The 14,346-nt window shown below is 36.8% G+C and overlaps 1 protein-coding gene across 13 annotated transcripts in view; it reads right to left on the bottom strand.

Annotated features, from left to right (window-relative positions):
- The window catches only part of Cdc42bpa (CDC42 binding protein kinase alpha), a 213,741-nt gene that overhangs the window by 124,997 nt on the left and 74,398 nt on the right, over positions 1 to 14,346 (bottom strand). For all 13 annotated transcript variants that reach the window (XM_085843395.1, XM_085843388.1, XM_029475997.2 and 10 more), the window contains exons 4-5: positions 9,726 to 9,821; positions 6,500 to 6,648 (exon numbers count right to left, since the gene is read on the bottom strand). In XM_085843395.1, coding sequence (XP_085699521.1) covers positions 6,500 to 6,648; positions 9,726 to 9,821 — 245 coding nt within the window. The remainder of the gene's footprint in view (positions 1 to 6,499; positions 6,649 to 9,725; positions 9,822 to 14,346) is intronic.

Raw genomic sequence — 14,346 nt, 5'->3', positions numbered from 1 at the left:
TCTATCTCCAAGGTTGTCTCCCTTTGTAATTTTTTTTATTGTTTCTATTTCCATTTTTAGATCCTGGATGGCTTTTTCAGTTACTTCACCTGTTTTATTGTGTTTTCCTATAATTCTTTAAGGGAGTTACTTATGTCCTTCTTAAAGTCCTCTATCATCATGAGATGTGATTTTAAATCAGAGTCTTGCTTTTCTGGTGTGTTGGGGTAACCAGGGCTGGATGTGGTGGGAGAACTGGGTTCTGATGATGCCAAGTAGTCTTGGTTTCTGTTGCTTATGTTCTTGTGCTTGCCTTTTGCCATATGGCTATCTCTGGTGTTAGCTGGTCTTGTTGTCTCTGGCTGTGGCTTGTCTGTCCTGCAAGCCTCTGTGTCAGTACTCCTGGGAGACCAGTTCTCTCCAGGAGGAATTTAGGTATGGAGAGCTGTGGTACAGGGTCAGCTCTGGGGTTCAGACAGAAACCAGAAGGATCCTGTTCCTTGGTTCCTGTGTCCTTGATGGCTCTAGGAAGGTCCTTCTTGGGCCAGGAATTTGATAAGAATTGGTGGTCTTACCTGTGCTCACAGGTGTGCTGGCACTCCTGGGGGGTTGTACTCTCTTGGCACTATTGGGGTACAGAGCCCTGTGGCAAAGGATCAACTCCAGGTACAGACAGAAACCGCAAAGGTTCACATTTTTATAACAGGGAAATATTTTTAAAATACTCAAATGCAATGATCTATAGACAGGAGGCCAGAAGCATGATTATATAAATTTTACCTATATTTCCCTTCCCCATAAGCACCATGGCTGGTCTCTGATATCTGTATTGTTCATATAGTTTGGAAAAACACTCTTCTAAAGGAATATATTTATTTTTACTTTTTGATTACACTATACCTCTCCTTTACATACTATGTATTTTAAGTCTCATACTGCATTAAAATACTGAATGTTAAAATTATCTTGTAACTTTGCCAAAACTACTGTACCCATAGAAAAGGGGTTAAAATCTATAGTGATAAAATTAAGTCTACTTTGAGCTTCAGGCTACAAAGCATTTCAAGAATACATAATGGTAAAGATTTTTCATATATCAAGTAAATAACTGGCCAATTATCTCCAAAAATCCATGCTAAGGGAGACAATATCAGTCCAAAACCCGGAAAACAACTGTAACACACTCTTCATGTATTTCTAAGAGACAGTGGATGAAAACCCCTCTGCAATTTATTATAGGGTATTTCTCCCAACAAATCCTATTAAACCAGGATTGTTCTACTTCTTGTGATTTATAGATATGCTTTTCTCTAACATATTATTAAATTATTAATATTATTAAAATCAAAGAAAAATTAATAAAAATTGCAATTTGTGAGTCTTTAATGTGGAACAAATTATATAAAGGAAAAATGAGAGTATGAAGAAATCAACAAGTAAGTTAACTGTTTTTTTGTTTGGGAATTAGTAGTGCATTTTAAAAAATACATTGTATTTAAGATTTATACAAGCGAGTATCTAAAAACTGTAGTAATAATGATGAGGATGAAAGACAGGAGAATGGGATCAGTATATTACCCCCAAATCTCCTCAATTCACATTCAGAAAAAGATTCTGTTGACAAAAAGATAGTGTTGTAGCCCTAAAGATATTAACCTGCTCTGAAACTCCAGGTTTTTTTTTTTTCACAAGGAAAAAAAGAAGGGTTAGCATAAAAAATATGGAAACATGTAAGTTGAAATGGTAAGTTTTTCCCCTGGTTAAGTTTATTAGAGTCTGTGTGGAAGTGAGAGGGCAGCTTTCTTCAGTCAGTTCTCTCCTCCAACCATGGTTTCCAGAGATCCAGCTCAGGGCAGAGACAAGCACTTTTACCCAGAGCCATCCGTATAGTCCTTCTTGACTTCTAAACAAAAGTTCTCTAGAAGTCTTTATTTTAGTTACAGATATGCACATGTGTCTTGTGCGGGTAGATAGTATGGAGGCTAGAACAGGACATGGGGTTCCCCTGGAGCTGAACTTACAGGTGGGTAACAGTCACCTAAAGTGGGTCCTGGGAAGTGAACTAAGGTCCTCTGCAAAAGGGTACACACACACTTAACCAGCCTCTCAAACATAATGTCTTCATCATGAGTATTTGGTCCTTTTCATATCTTGGCATCAATTTATCTTATGCACTCTTACCTTAAGTTAGCTAAATCCACTATAGGAAAGGAAACTGGAGAAGACCAGGTATGAGAAATAAGGAGACAGAATGAACAGAAGAAAGGATAAGGGGATTGAATTTAATCATCAGTAAATATAACCTGATGAATATTCAAAGCAATAATGACTGACATCCTTTGTGATGTTTATACACATTTCATATCTAAGTAATAAATGTCACATTAAGTGTTTGTAAGTAATAACTGAAAAAGGAGTTGTCATTTTGCAGTAACCTCCTGGTCCATACCCAGTAAAAAGTCCCTTGAAAAGTCAGTCTAAAAGAAGAAACCCTCAGAGATGCATACTAATCTATGCCTTTACTAACTACCCTGATTCAACAGTACATGGTTTACACTAGCTTGCCCCATTCACCTGTACCCTCTCCTGGGATTTTATGCGTCATGAGGATCGCCTTACATTTCATAGCAAGCTAGCTATGCAAGCAAGCCCCTGTCACTGTCCTTTGGGTCATATTTATAACTCCCTCCAAACATCATGTGTCCTCCACTGGTCTTGGCTTCATCACATGTCTTGCCTCAGCATGTGAGTCTGTTTTAGCTAAACTCCACATGAGTCTATATCAGCTGATATCACTGCCAATCAGCCCATGTCCTCAGAAGTGGCAAGAAGCCTAAGGAACCTCACAAGAAGTTTTTTTGGTGGGTTTCCTTCTCTGGAGTCACAACAAATAGAGCTCAGCTATGCAAGGTAAGGTGAACCAATACATGTGTGTTAGTGAGGAATTCTTCGTCATGTGTCCTTTCACTTGCTTGCTTTAGCAGAACATCCTTTCACCTGTGTCTGCTTCAGTGAAATGTTCCTGCACATGTCTGCTTTAGCAAACATCCTTTAACCTGTGTCCACTTTAGAAGAGCACTCCTTCGAGTGTTTGCCCCAGCAAAACACCATCCAACACACCTGACTTCCCAAAGAACCCTTAAGTTTCCACTTCAAAAGAATTCACTGGAATAACATGCTCTAAATCTCTCTAGCATTTCTACATGCCCTATTTATACCTGCAAGTCTGTCTTGCTCACATTTTATCTGTGGATACCATAAATATTTAATGCATTTTTGGTCACAAGGTTTTGTATGCAAAGTTTAGTAATAAATTTATTTTTTATTTTGCTTTCCCATATAAGCCACTTGTTCTCCCACTCCTCAGTTTTACTTTATTTGAAAGTCAGTAATTATATTGGAATTAATGGTCCACACCATCCATTATGCTACAGTTGCTCTATGGGGTATAAAATCATCCTGAGTATCTCAGCTAACTTTGCTTTAAATGAACACAAGTGTTCAGGAGTGTAATAGTGGAAATAGTGCTTACAGACTGACAATTTTACTATTTACTGTTCACTTTTTTCCTTCCTGAAACCCCAAATTTCCTTCTGTTACCATTTTCTCAAATTCTGAAGTATGCTGTTGACGATTTCTTGTAAGGAAAGATCAGGGCAATGAATTCTTTGGAGTTTTGTACATTGTAAAATATCTAAAGTTACAGGGAGAAATGGCTATTGAATATGAAATCTGTACAGACTTTTCTTGTTGTCAATCATCTAAGAATAATAGTCCATTGTCTGTAGCCTCTGTGGTTTGAAAAGTGTCTGAAACCATTCATCTGTTTTCTCCAAACATAAAACCAACTTTGAGGACTTCTTTATCTTTTGTACTCCACATTTTGATTATGATGTGTTAGCTTTGGTTTCTAGGACTGAAACTGTTTGCACCAATTTTAATTTTATAAATTTGCCTTATTTTTCCCAACATGAAAACTTTTGCCTACCCTGCCCCTCTCTCTCCTGCATGAGGTTAATTTCCTTAACTTATATTCAAATTCCTGCTCCTGAAGGTCTTTAGTATATTTTTCTTCAAAATGCTATATTTTCCTCTCTTACTGGTGGATAGAGGCAAGGTGAAAAGATGACGCAGAGGTTTAGTGCATTGCTGCTCTTGCAGTGGGCCTGAGTTTCGCTAGCCACACCCACATGGTGACTCACAACCATCCTTAACTCCACTTCCAGGGATTCTAATGCCCTCTTCTGGTCTCAGAGGGTACCAGGCATGACCATGGTGCACATACATATATGCAGGCAAGATCTCATACACATAAATCTTTTTAAAAATTATTCCCACTTGTGTAAGGTTTAGGTTTGTTTATTTGATTTTGTTTGTTTTTGCATAACTTCCCTTCACTGAGGAGGTATTTATCATTTCACTCATTTCAAATGTATTTTCTTTACTTTGAATAAGTGCTTTGTTAGGTCTTTTTCTGATTGTTCTTATATCTGGTCATCTTAGGATTTTTGTCAGTTGTATTTATTATTGTTGTTTTTTTATTGTTTTTCTCCTGAAACTGAGTTATAATTTCTTGATGGATTAATTTGAAGCCAAGATGCATCTATTGTGAATGTTGTATAATGTATACTCTGGGTTCTGAAAAACTTCTGGAAAATCTAAAGCTTACCAAACAATCAACCTTACTAGGAAAGCATCTTCAAATATATCCTACAATATTAATCAACCTAATAAACACCATGCTAAGTGAAAGAGACCTGTCATAAAAGACTACATGTTATACGGAGGCCCAAATTTAGTATATTTATGGATCAGAAAGTAATTAATGTTTTCTTAGGGCTGGAATGTGTTGGAACTGAGGTGAGAGGATATGATATGAAGTTTCTTTCTGAAGTAATGAAAATATTCTATAATGGCCCATGACAAGGGTTACATGTATTTGTGAATATACTAACACCATTATATGCTTTAAATGAAGTATGTGGCATATGAATCATATCTCAATAAATCCATTTCAGAAGAGTTTACAATTTAATCCCATAATTTTAAATAAACATTAATGGAATACCTAATGGCAGTTTATACAAAAAGATGAACATCTTTCCTCAGGTGGCAAAAATCTGAAAATATTAAGTCTTATGAACTAAAAACATAACGTGGTTATTATCAAGAATAATAACTGATGTATCAAATAAAGTTAATGAGAAATGTATAATTTTAGACTTTTAAAAAACTATCTGTGAAGATTTAAAATGAAGTAACTCCTCATTTTTAATAATTGGTATTCTACTATTATTTGTCTATATGGGCAAATATTTCAGCTAAGAACCTTTTTAACAAAACTTTAAAATATCTATATTAATTATTTGCAAGTTCCATATAATCTATTTCGGTCATACACCCTGTGCCTCTTCCATATTCATACTCACCATCCTCATCCTAACTTCATGAAAACAATTTTTTTAAAGATTTAAAGAAAAGAAATGGTTGTCTCTGAAAATCTCATGTTACCAACTTCACACCAATTCACAATTTTAAAATACTATCTACTTTCTACTATTATCTTTTTGTATGAACTCTGCTGCCTGGTGCTGTACCTCAGTGGTGGAACATTTGTTTACCCAACATGCCCAGAGCCTAGGCTCTATCCCCAATAACAGGATTTAACAGAAAAGAAAAGAAAAGAAGGGAAGAGAAAAGAGAAGAGAAGAGAAGAGAAGAGAAGAGAAGAGAAGAGAAGAGAAGAGAAGAGAAGAGAGGAGAAGAGAGGAGAAGAGAAGAAGCTAAATCTGACAATATTTTCTAACAGTCTCCCTATGAAGGGCCAGTGTTAAGCACTACTGTCTCTGAGAACCTAGGAAACAACGCAAGAACAGAAGCCAGGGTAAGACCTTACTTACCCCCGACACGGTATCAGCTATTAAAATTCTGCTACTAAACTCAACATTAAGATCTTCTATATAAGTTATGTGTATGTGCTATGAGAAGATTCACAAAATTCCTGATCTTTCCTTGTCATCTAAAGCTGACGAGGATAACAAAATACAGCATTCTGACGGGAGCAAGCTTGCTTGCCTGTGTTGTTCTGATCAGACTGTCTCTCTGATCGATGCCACTGGAAAGAGCAGTGTAAACAGCAAGCCTGCCTTATTTTCTAAGACAAGTTCTCTTAATGAACCTGGAGCTCGTTGATTTGGCTAGACTGAATGGTCAGCCATCTATCACCAGGGCTCTGCACTCATCTCCCCCAGCAGGCACATGCTGCTGTGTCCAGCTTTTACATGGTTCTAAGAATCAAATTCAGGTCCTCATCTTTGCAGTCTTCCCAGCCAAAGTCTTCTCTTGAGAACAATAAAATATACAAGTCTATAATTTATGGGCTAGAATTCTAAGTAACATCAGCATATAAAAAACGGACCCTAAGGAAACTGAATGCTGCATACTCCTTTTGGGAAGGATATTACATGTAACTTCGGTCATGAGTGTTCTAAGACCATCATTGACAGACTGACTAACTCACCTGTGAACATAGTGGAGCTGGTGAACTGAGTCAATGGCTATCACCATCTCAGCCAAGTAAAACCGAGCCATCTCTTCAGGCAATCTATCTTCAAATTTGCTGAGCAGAGTAAGTAAATCCCCACCAACATAATAATCCATAACCAGGTACTGTGAACAAAAACAGAATGTACTCAGTAAATAATTATGATAAAGTTAATGTATGTAATGTGTCCCAGGGTCAAACGGGACTAGGCTGAATACTAATGAAGATTAATAACTTGTGTGGTTAACTAACATTTAAGTATGTAAGACAATTATCAGTAATACTAGTAAGACCTCTCAGTTTCACAAACACTGAAACAAAGTTTAAAACTTGGCATGTAAGAAAGGATTACAAATTTTGCTGCTTTTGTCATTTGCCAAGTAACTGACAGTATCATTCACTTACAGAATGGAATCGATTCTCAAATATACATACATAGAAGTATACCCATTTTAGATATATGAGTGTGTGTGTATATGGATGGATGCATGCATGCATGGATGTTGTACTAAAGAAGAGGAAGAGGTATATATATCAGATGTTCACCAGGCTGAGTTAGATGACAGATGATGTTATCGATTTTGTTACATTTTAGATTGTTTTCCAAATATATATTATTTATACATGCCCATAGGCATATGGACCACTTAGCATGCCTTGATGCTACAATGATTTTTTTCTAAAGTGTACTCTCAGTCCAAATGAGTGCCTGCATATGTGTGTGCCTGGTGCCTATGAAGTTCAGAAAAGGGTATTACATCCACTGGAACTGGAGTTACAGGCAGTTGTAAGCCACCATGTGGGTGCTGGAAACAAAAACCAGGTCCTCTGCAAGGGCAGCATGTGTTCTTAACCACTAAGACATCTCTCCAGCCCAATAACAATTTTGTTTCTAGGATACCACTGAGCTAACAATATAATTTAAATTTGGCTTAAAAGTTCTCTAATTATGATACATGAAAATTATAAGCATAGAAACGTCAAAGAAATTAGTTTTATATATTTACAGCCTTGACAATTAGGAAAATTATATTGTAAGTCTTCAGTGGGAGAGGATGCAGCTACCCTCACAGAGACTTAATGTACCAGGGTAGGGGATATCCAGGGTAGTCCCCACCCACTCACAGGAGCAGATGCCAGGTATAGGAGAAGAATTGTGGGAGAGGGTGATTTGGAGAGGTGCAGTGATTGGGATGTAAAGTGAATAAGTAAAATAATAATAATAATAATAATAATAAATTATTTGAATCAAAAACGTTAGTTTGCAAAATAAGTATCTTTAAGACCTGTTTCTTTTTGGGTATCTAAAACTAGAGTTGTCTACATTCCTAAACTGTTTTTGTTTTCTAATACCTTTTAAATATTTGTTTGTTTGTTTCTATGGATGAGTTTACATGTGCCCTGAGTGTATGCATGTGCACCACAGGTGTCCAGGTACCCACAGAGTCAGGTAGGAAGGCATTTCCTCTGGAGCTGGAGTTCTAGGCAACTGTAAGCTGTCCACTGTGGTTGCTGGGAACTGCACTCAGGTCTTTTGTAAGAACAGCAAGTGCTCTTAACTGCTAAGCCATTGCTTCAGCACCAAAATAGGTCTTATAGGTGGTTTTCAGGTTTGTTTTGGGTCGTACAGGTGGATGTAGTCTAGGGCCTTGTACATACTAGGCACAGTAGTTATAACTCAGATACAAGCACTCATTTACTTTCTAAAATTTTAAATGCTTAAAAGAATGCCTCTGATAATAACTAAGACTTCCAAATACTAACTTTTGTAAATGACAAGAATTTTTATTTTGATCCTCTTTGAAATACTGTTACTTCTATTCCAATATAATTAATATAACTGAAAATATATAGATTACTGCTTTCAGAGAAAAATCATTGAAGAAGAAAAAATCTTATGCAAAGAACGCAAATCAGACTAAGTAACTGAGAAGACACAACAGCAGCTCGGATTTCTTTCTTCATCTTTATACTTTTTGGCAAATTTTTGGTCTTTGAAATTTGACATTTGGGAGGCTGGAGAGATGGCCCAACAATAAGAGCAGTTGATGTTCTTACAGAGGACCCAAGTTTTATTACCAGCACTCACTGGAGACTCATGATTTAAAATTACTTTTTAAAATTTACTTATATATTTAAAGCAAAATGTAGATTTTAAGCAATGCATAAATTCAGTGATAAATCTATCTCCAAAAGAATATACTAACAGAATTTTAGCCTTTATTACTTTCCACGTAGAACATCATTTCATTCACTCCGACACTGAACAGTAAACACATGCAAAGCTTTACCCTGTCATTTATAAAACAATTCTGACTACAAAGCACATGCTACATATGATGCATGATGGTAACAGAGCTGTCTTTGAGTAATTTCTGCTCCTGCAATTAACCCAAATAAAACTCACTGGCTCACCAAGTTGGGCTTTGATGGTATTAGTACTGTAGTGTGCCATCTGCTCCCCATCTAAAGTGAGCAGAAGCGTACACACATCTCCCAGGACTCCAGAACCTGCCCCCTCTGCGTTCTAATCTAGTTGTCAAGTCTGGTACATAGCAGCATCTAAGACATTAATATACTCCTAAAAGATATAAACCTAGAGATAAAAGTGGATCAAAAACAGAAAAACTTTGAATAGCAGGCAAAGGAGTTACATGCTCAACTGGAACAAACTCAACTTATTTCTCCTTTGACTTTTACTTCCTCATTTCTAGTGTCTCTATTCAAGTGGTACAGATTCTAATATTCCGAATTTTCTCTAAGTGCCCCCCAAGCTTTTATGAAGTGGTCCACGATGTCAATATATATGGGCTCATATAGCACATGGTCACTTTGAAAAGTGTGCGAATTTTTAAAAATCAGAACACTATTAATAAAATACACTGGGAGAGTCATAAAGAGAAAAACTCTCAAACTTATTCCTATAGAATTTAATGGAAGAAAATTAAAACAGACTGGCTTTTGTTTGGGATTTCTTATTTAAAGGTATAAGCAAATTCAATAAAACAGCATCAAATTTCTCAGACAAAAAAATTCTCATACCAAGTGTGCTAAGTATTAATACCAAGTGTATTACTGATACTCTGTGAAATGCAGTAATTTTTCTATTTTAAATAACATCTACATTTAAGAAATACCTTAAAGTATAATGCTAAAGTTGGCCAACAAAAGGCTGCAAACGTAAAAGCATATGACTACTTACTAAGTTATTGTCATCCTGAAAAGCATAGTGCAGAGTGGTTATCCACTTACTGTCTCCATTTACCAACACATCTCTCTCTTCACGAAAGCACGCTGTCTGCAAGGGAAAGAAAATACTGTAAAGAATACTTTACACAAACCTGGAAAACACAATCGCTCAAAATACGTATCACAGCCTTAAAAGTGTAATATTTTTTAGAATTGCTATAGTCCAAAACAGAAAAATTCACAAAATTATTTAACTTAACCACAGACCAACCTGTTAATCAGATGATATAAATGTCCAATTTTGCCATATCTACTTTGCCATTGCTAAAGACATAAAAAGGATGGCCACAGTAAGTGCTTCTGAGCTTTGAATTGTGCGCTCCAGTGCTCAGGACTCAACTCAGAGCTGTTCATGGGTACAATCTTCGTACCCAGGAGCTGTTCTCAGCTCTCACAGTTGGTAATGGTTACCCATTAGGAAGATTAAGTTCCCATGATACATGAAACCAAGTAACACACAATTGTCCCTAGCATGCTCATGTACACACACAAGACTTATTTGGGTAAGCAGAATTGTCAAAGCCAGGAATTAAGTGGCAACATCAGAGAAAGCACTAAAAAAGTAAATCTAAACCATCTGATGTAGTGAGTTAAACTGTCAACCAAGTTACTAAATCTATGACATTACTCTTAGTTCACTTTAGAAGAAAATAGAATCATGTTACCTACTTTCTACTAAGTCCTGCTATAAAGCTCAGCTGAAATCAATGTATGGTTCTTAATATTTTAGAAGGCTGACAAAACCCAAGAAACCCCTCTCCTGGCTTTATCTTCAATGACAGTGACCTGAGATTTTAAGGACAATCCAGCTGGAATCTAGTAAGCAATCACGCTTCACTTGATTGACAATTCCAAACTAAACAAAACTCTGAAGACATTAGTCAAAACTGCAAATTAAACTGTAAATTCTAATTTATCCTAAACTACTCAGTAAAAAAGAAAGTTTTAAAAGATAATTTAGAATAAATTATGACATAAGATTTCAAACATACAGAAGTAGAGAGAGTGACATAATTCCTTCTCCCAACATCCTGTCACTCAATTTCAACAACTATTTTATTATCTAATCTTCTTGGTTATGCTTCACACACTCCCCGCCATCCTCAGTTCCACTGGTGCACAAACATATACATACATACTCTATAGAGATAATCTCAGGCATTATGTAAATTTTAAACTATTAAGCTGTTCTTTTTGAAACATGTGTATTCGGTAGCTATAAGGCACATTCCAGATATTTATTTGATGTACAATGTAAATTGTCCTCAGCTGTTTATGTCAGCTGGGAAAAGATACTACTGCTATCTAGTAAGAAGAAGGCAGGATAACTCCCCCATGCAATACACAGAACAGCTTCCACAAGAAATAACCAAGTATCAACAGTGGCCCTGCTAAGAAAATCTGTTCTTGATCAGTATTAAACCATGATAAATGGACACTCTGGTGGTATCAAGGTGCTACAGAAATTCAATCATATTTTCTAAATGAAAAAATTCATATCTAAAGAAAATGGGTTTTTTGATTTTCTGGGTTTGGGAGGCAGTGGGGGTTGCTGTTGTTGTTATTGTTATTTTTACATTATCTCCATGATTTGGGTCTCTAAAAACACAATGAACAAAAGGTGGTGACCTACAATCACAGTGCTTAAAAAGTGAAAACAAGATGAAGAGCTTAAGGCTATCCTTGGCTAGCCAGAAAGCATGGTATGTCTCAGCAGTATAACAAAAGGTTTACTAGCACTGCAAAGCTAGCTTAAACTTAGTTTCTCACTTTCCCAACTAACCTGGGCTCAGAGATTCTCAGAGAGCCACATGGGAGTCTGCATGGGGCTGACCTACGCCCTCTGCACGCGTTACAGTTGTGTAGCCTGGTCTTCTTATGGGACTCCAAACAGTGGCAGCAGGGGCTGTCTCTGACTCTTTTGCCTGGCTTTTGGACCCTTGTCCAGCCTTAATAGGAGGTGAGGTGTCTAATCTAACTGCAATTTGATATGGCATGTTTGGTTGCTATCTATGCTCTTTTCTGAAGAAAAACCAGGAGTGGATTTTGGGGGGTGAGGAGGGGCTGGGAGGAGAGAAAGAAATGGAAACTGTGATCAGGATGTTAATATATGAAAGGAGAATTAAAAATTAAAACAAGGGCTGGAGAGATGGCTCAGAGGTTAAGAGCACTGACTGCTCTTCCAAAGGTCCTGAGTTCGAATCCCAGCAACCACATGGTGGCTCAAAACCATCTGTAAGGAGATTGGATGCCTTCTTCTGGTGTGTCTGAAGACAGCTACAGTGTACTTACATATAATAAATCTGAAGACAGTTACAGTGTACTTACATATAATAAATAAATTTAAAAAATTAAAACAAAAAGAAATCCTATGTTGAAACAGAAGTTAAATGAGGTCCATTCATAAATGATAATTCTGCAAAGTTGTCATAGGACTCTCAAGAACTTCCATAAAATACATTCATCAAATTTGCAATCATATACAGCCTATCAAAACTGCATGCATAGTGCCCTCAAGATAGCTCAGCCAGTAAAATGTACTTGCCATTCAAGTCTGATGACCTGAGTCTAGTCCCTAGATTTCATGAAGGAAAGATAAAATAACCTCCTGAAAGTTACCCTCTGACTTTCATACACAGAACCATGGCAGACACATGGCTATCCTGATACACACACATCATGCACACTCACATCACCATCATCATCAACATCAATTATAATAATGATAATAATAATCATTAGTCAAAAATACAAAGTATACTAATGATTATACCTAGTCTAGCTTCTCATTTCTTGAAAATAAAATATAAATATAAAATAATATATAAAATATAAAATAAAATATAAAAATAAAGGCTTTTCTCATTCACAAAATACTGTTACAGAAAAATCTTTTCAAATAATAAGAGAATATTTAACGTCTAACTTTTTCACTGTGAAAACTAAATGGAATTTCAAATTTAAAAAAAACTTAAAATTTCTATTTTTTATAGCACAACATCATCATTGTTTGTTTGTTTGTTTGTGACAAATTCTCCTTGTGGCCCAGGCTAGCCTTGAATTTGCTATAAAACTTAGGACAAACTGAAATTCTTAATCTTTCTTCCTCTACCTCCTAAATGGGTCCTAGATGGACCCAGTAACTTTTGAATTAACTTTCAAGTGTATAGTTTAACATATATTGATAGCCACATACATCAAAAAAACCACATACATCAAAAAAAAAACAACCAAAGAACCCAAAAACATGAGATACATTAATTTTTAAGAAGTCATTAACAAAGCTTTAATATAACAAAAATATCATATGATAATGCCTGTTAATTGGCAAGTGTGCTGAAAAACACACATAGCTACATACTCTAAATAATTAAAACATTTATTTAAGCAATAGCTTCTAACATTTAAATATATTCCCCACCCTAAGAACAGGGTTTCCACTAAAGTAACTTTAACTTGGAAGGTGTTAAAGTTGTACCATGCAAACAACCTACAAAATCCTTTCCTGGAAAAATTATCCTAAGATCATTTCCTTTTTTTTTTTTTTTTAAAAGATACTTTCTTCATTTACATTTCAAATGCTATCCCTTTCCCAGTTTCCTCTCTGACAGTCCCCTGTACCTCCCTGCCCCCCCACCCTGTTCCCCAACCCACCTACTTCTGCTTCCTGGCCCTGACATTCTTCTCCACTGGGGCATATGATCTTCACAAGACCAAGGGCCTCTCCTCCCACTGATGGCCAATTAGGCCATTCTCTGCTACATATGCAGCTAGGGACACAAGCTCTGGGGGTACTGGTTAGTTCATATTGTTCCTCCTATAGGGTTACAGACCCCTTTAGCTCCTTGGGTACTTTCTCTAGCTCCTCCATTGGGGGCCCTGTGATCCATCCAATAGCTGACTGTGAGCCTCCACTTCTGTGTTTGCTAGGCATAGTCTCACACGAGACAGCTGTATCAGGGTCCTCTCAGCAAAATCTTGTTGGCATATGCAATAGTGTCTGGGTTTGTATGGATGGATCTGGAGGATATCATACTGAGTGAGGTAACCCAATCACAAAAGAACACACATGTTATGCACTCACTGATAAGCACAGAAACTTAGACTACCCAAGATACAGTTTGCAGAACACATGGAACTCAAGATGGAAGTGCAAAGTGTGGTGACTTCCTTCCTCCTTAGAATGGGAAACAAAATACCCATGGAGGGAGTTACAGAGACAAAGTTCCGAGCTGAGACAGAAGGAAGGACCCATCCAGAGACTGCCCCACCCTGGGATCCATCCCATAAACAACCACTGAGATCATTTCAACCTCCCTTTACAGACTGGAGATCTCAGGGCAGCCATAGCAAGATCTGTGATTAAGAGAACTTCATACTTCCTCTACCTTTATATCTTTTTACACGTTATTTGCCTGTGTGAGGAAGTGTACACACATGTGTGCATACACATGTATACTAAGGTGCCACAGTGCTCACCTGTGGAAGACAGAGGACAACTTTCTGTTGTCTGCTCTCTTTCCAGTGTAGGTTCTTCAGATCAAACTTATCTCACAGCCTCCTTACACTGACTG

Source organism: Mus caroli, unplaced genomic scaffold (assembly GCF_978045245.1).
Source record: "Mus caroli unplaced genomic scaffold, Mus_caroli_1 scaffold_1, whole genome shotgun sequence".
NCBI lineage: Eukaryota > Metazoa > Chordata > Mammalia > Rodentia > Muridae > Mus > Mus caroli.
Note: the sequence above shows the minus strand (reverse complement) of the source record. Positions and strands in the feature narration are given on the sequence as shown.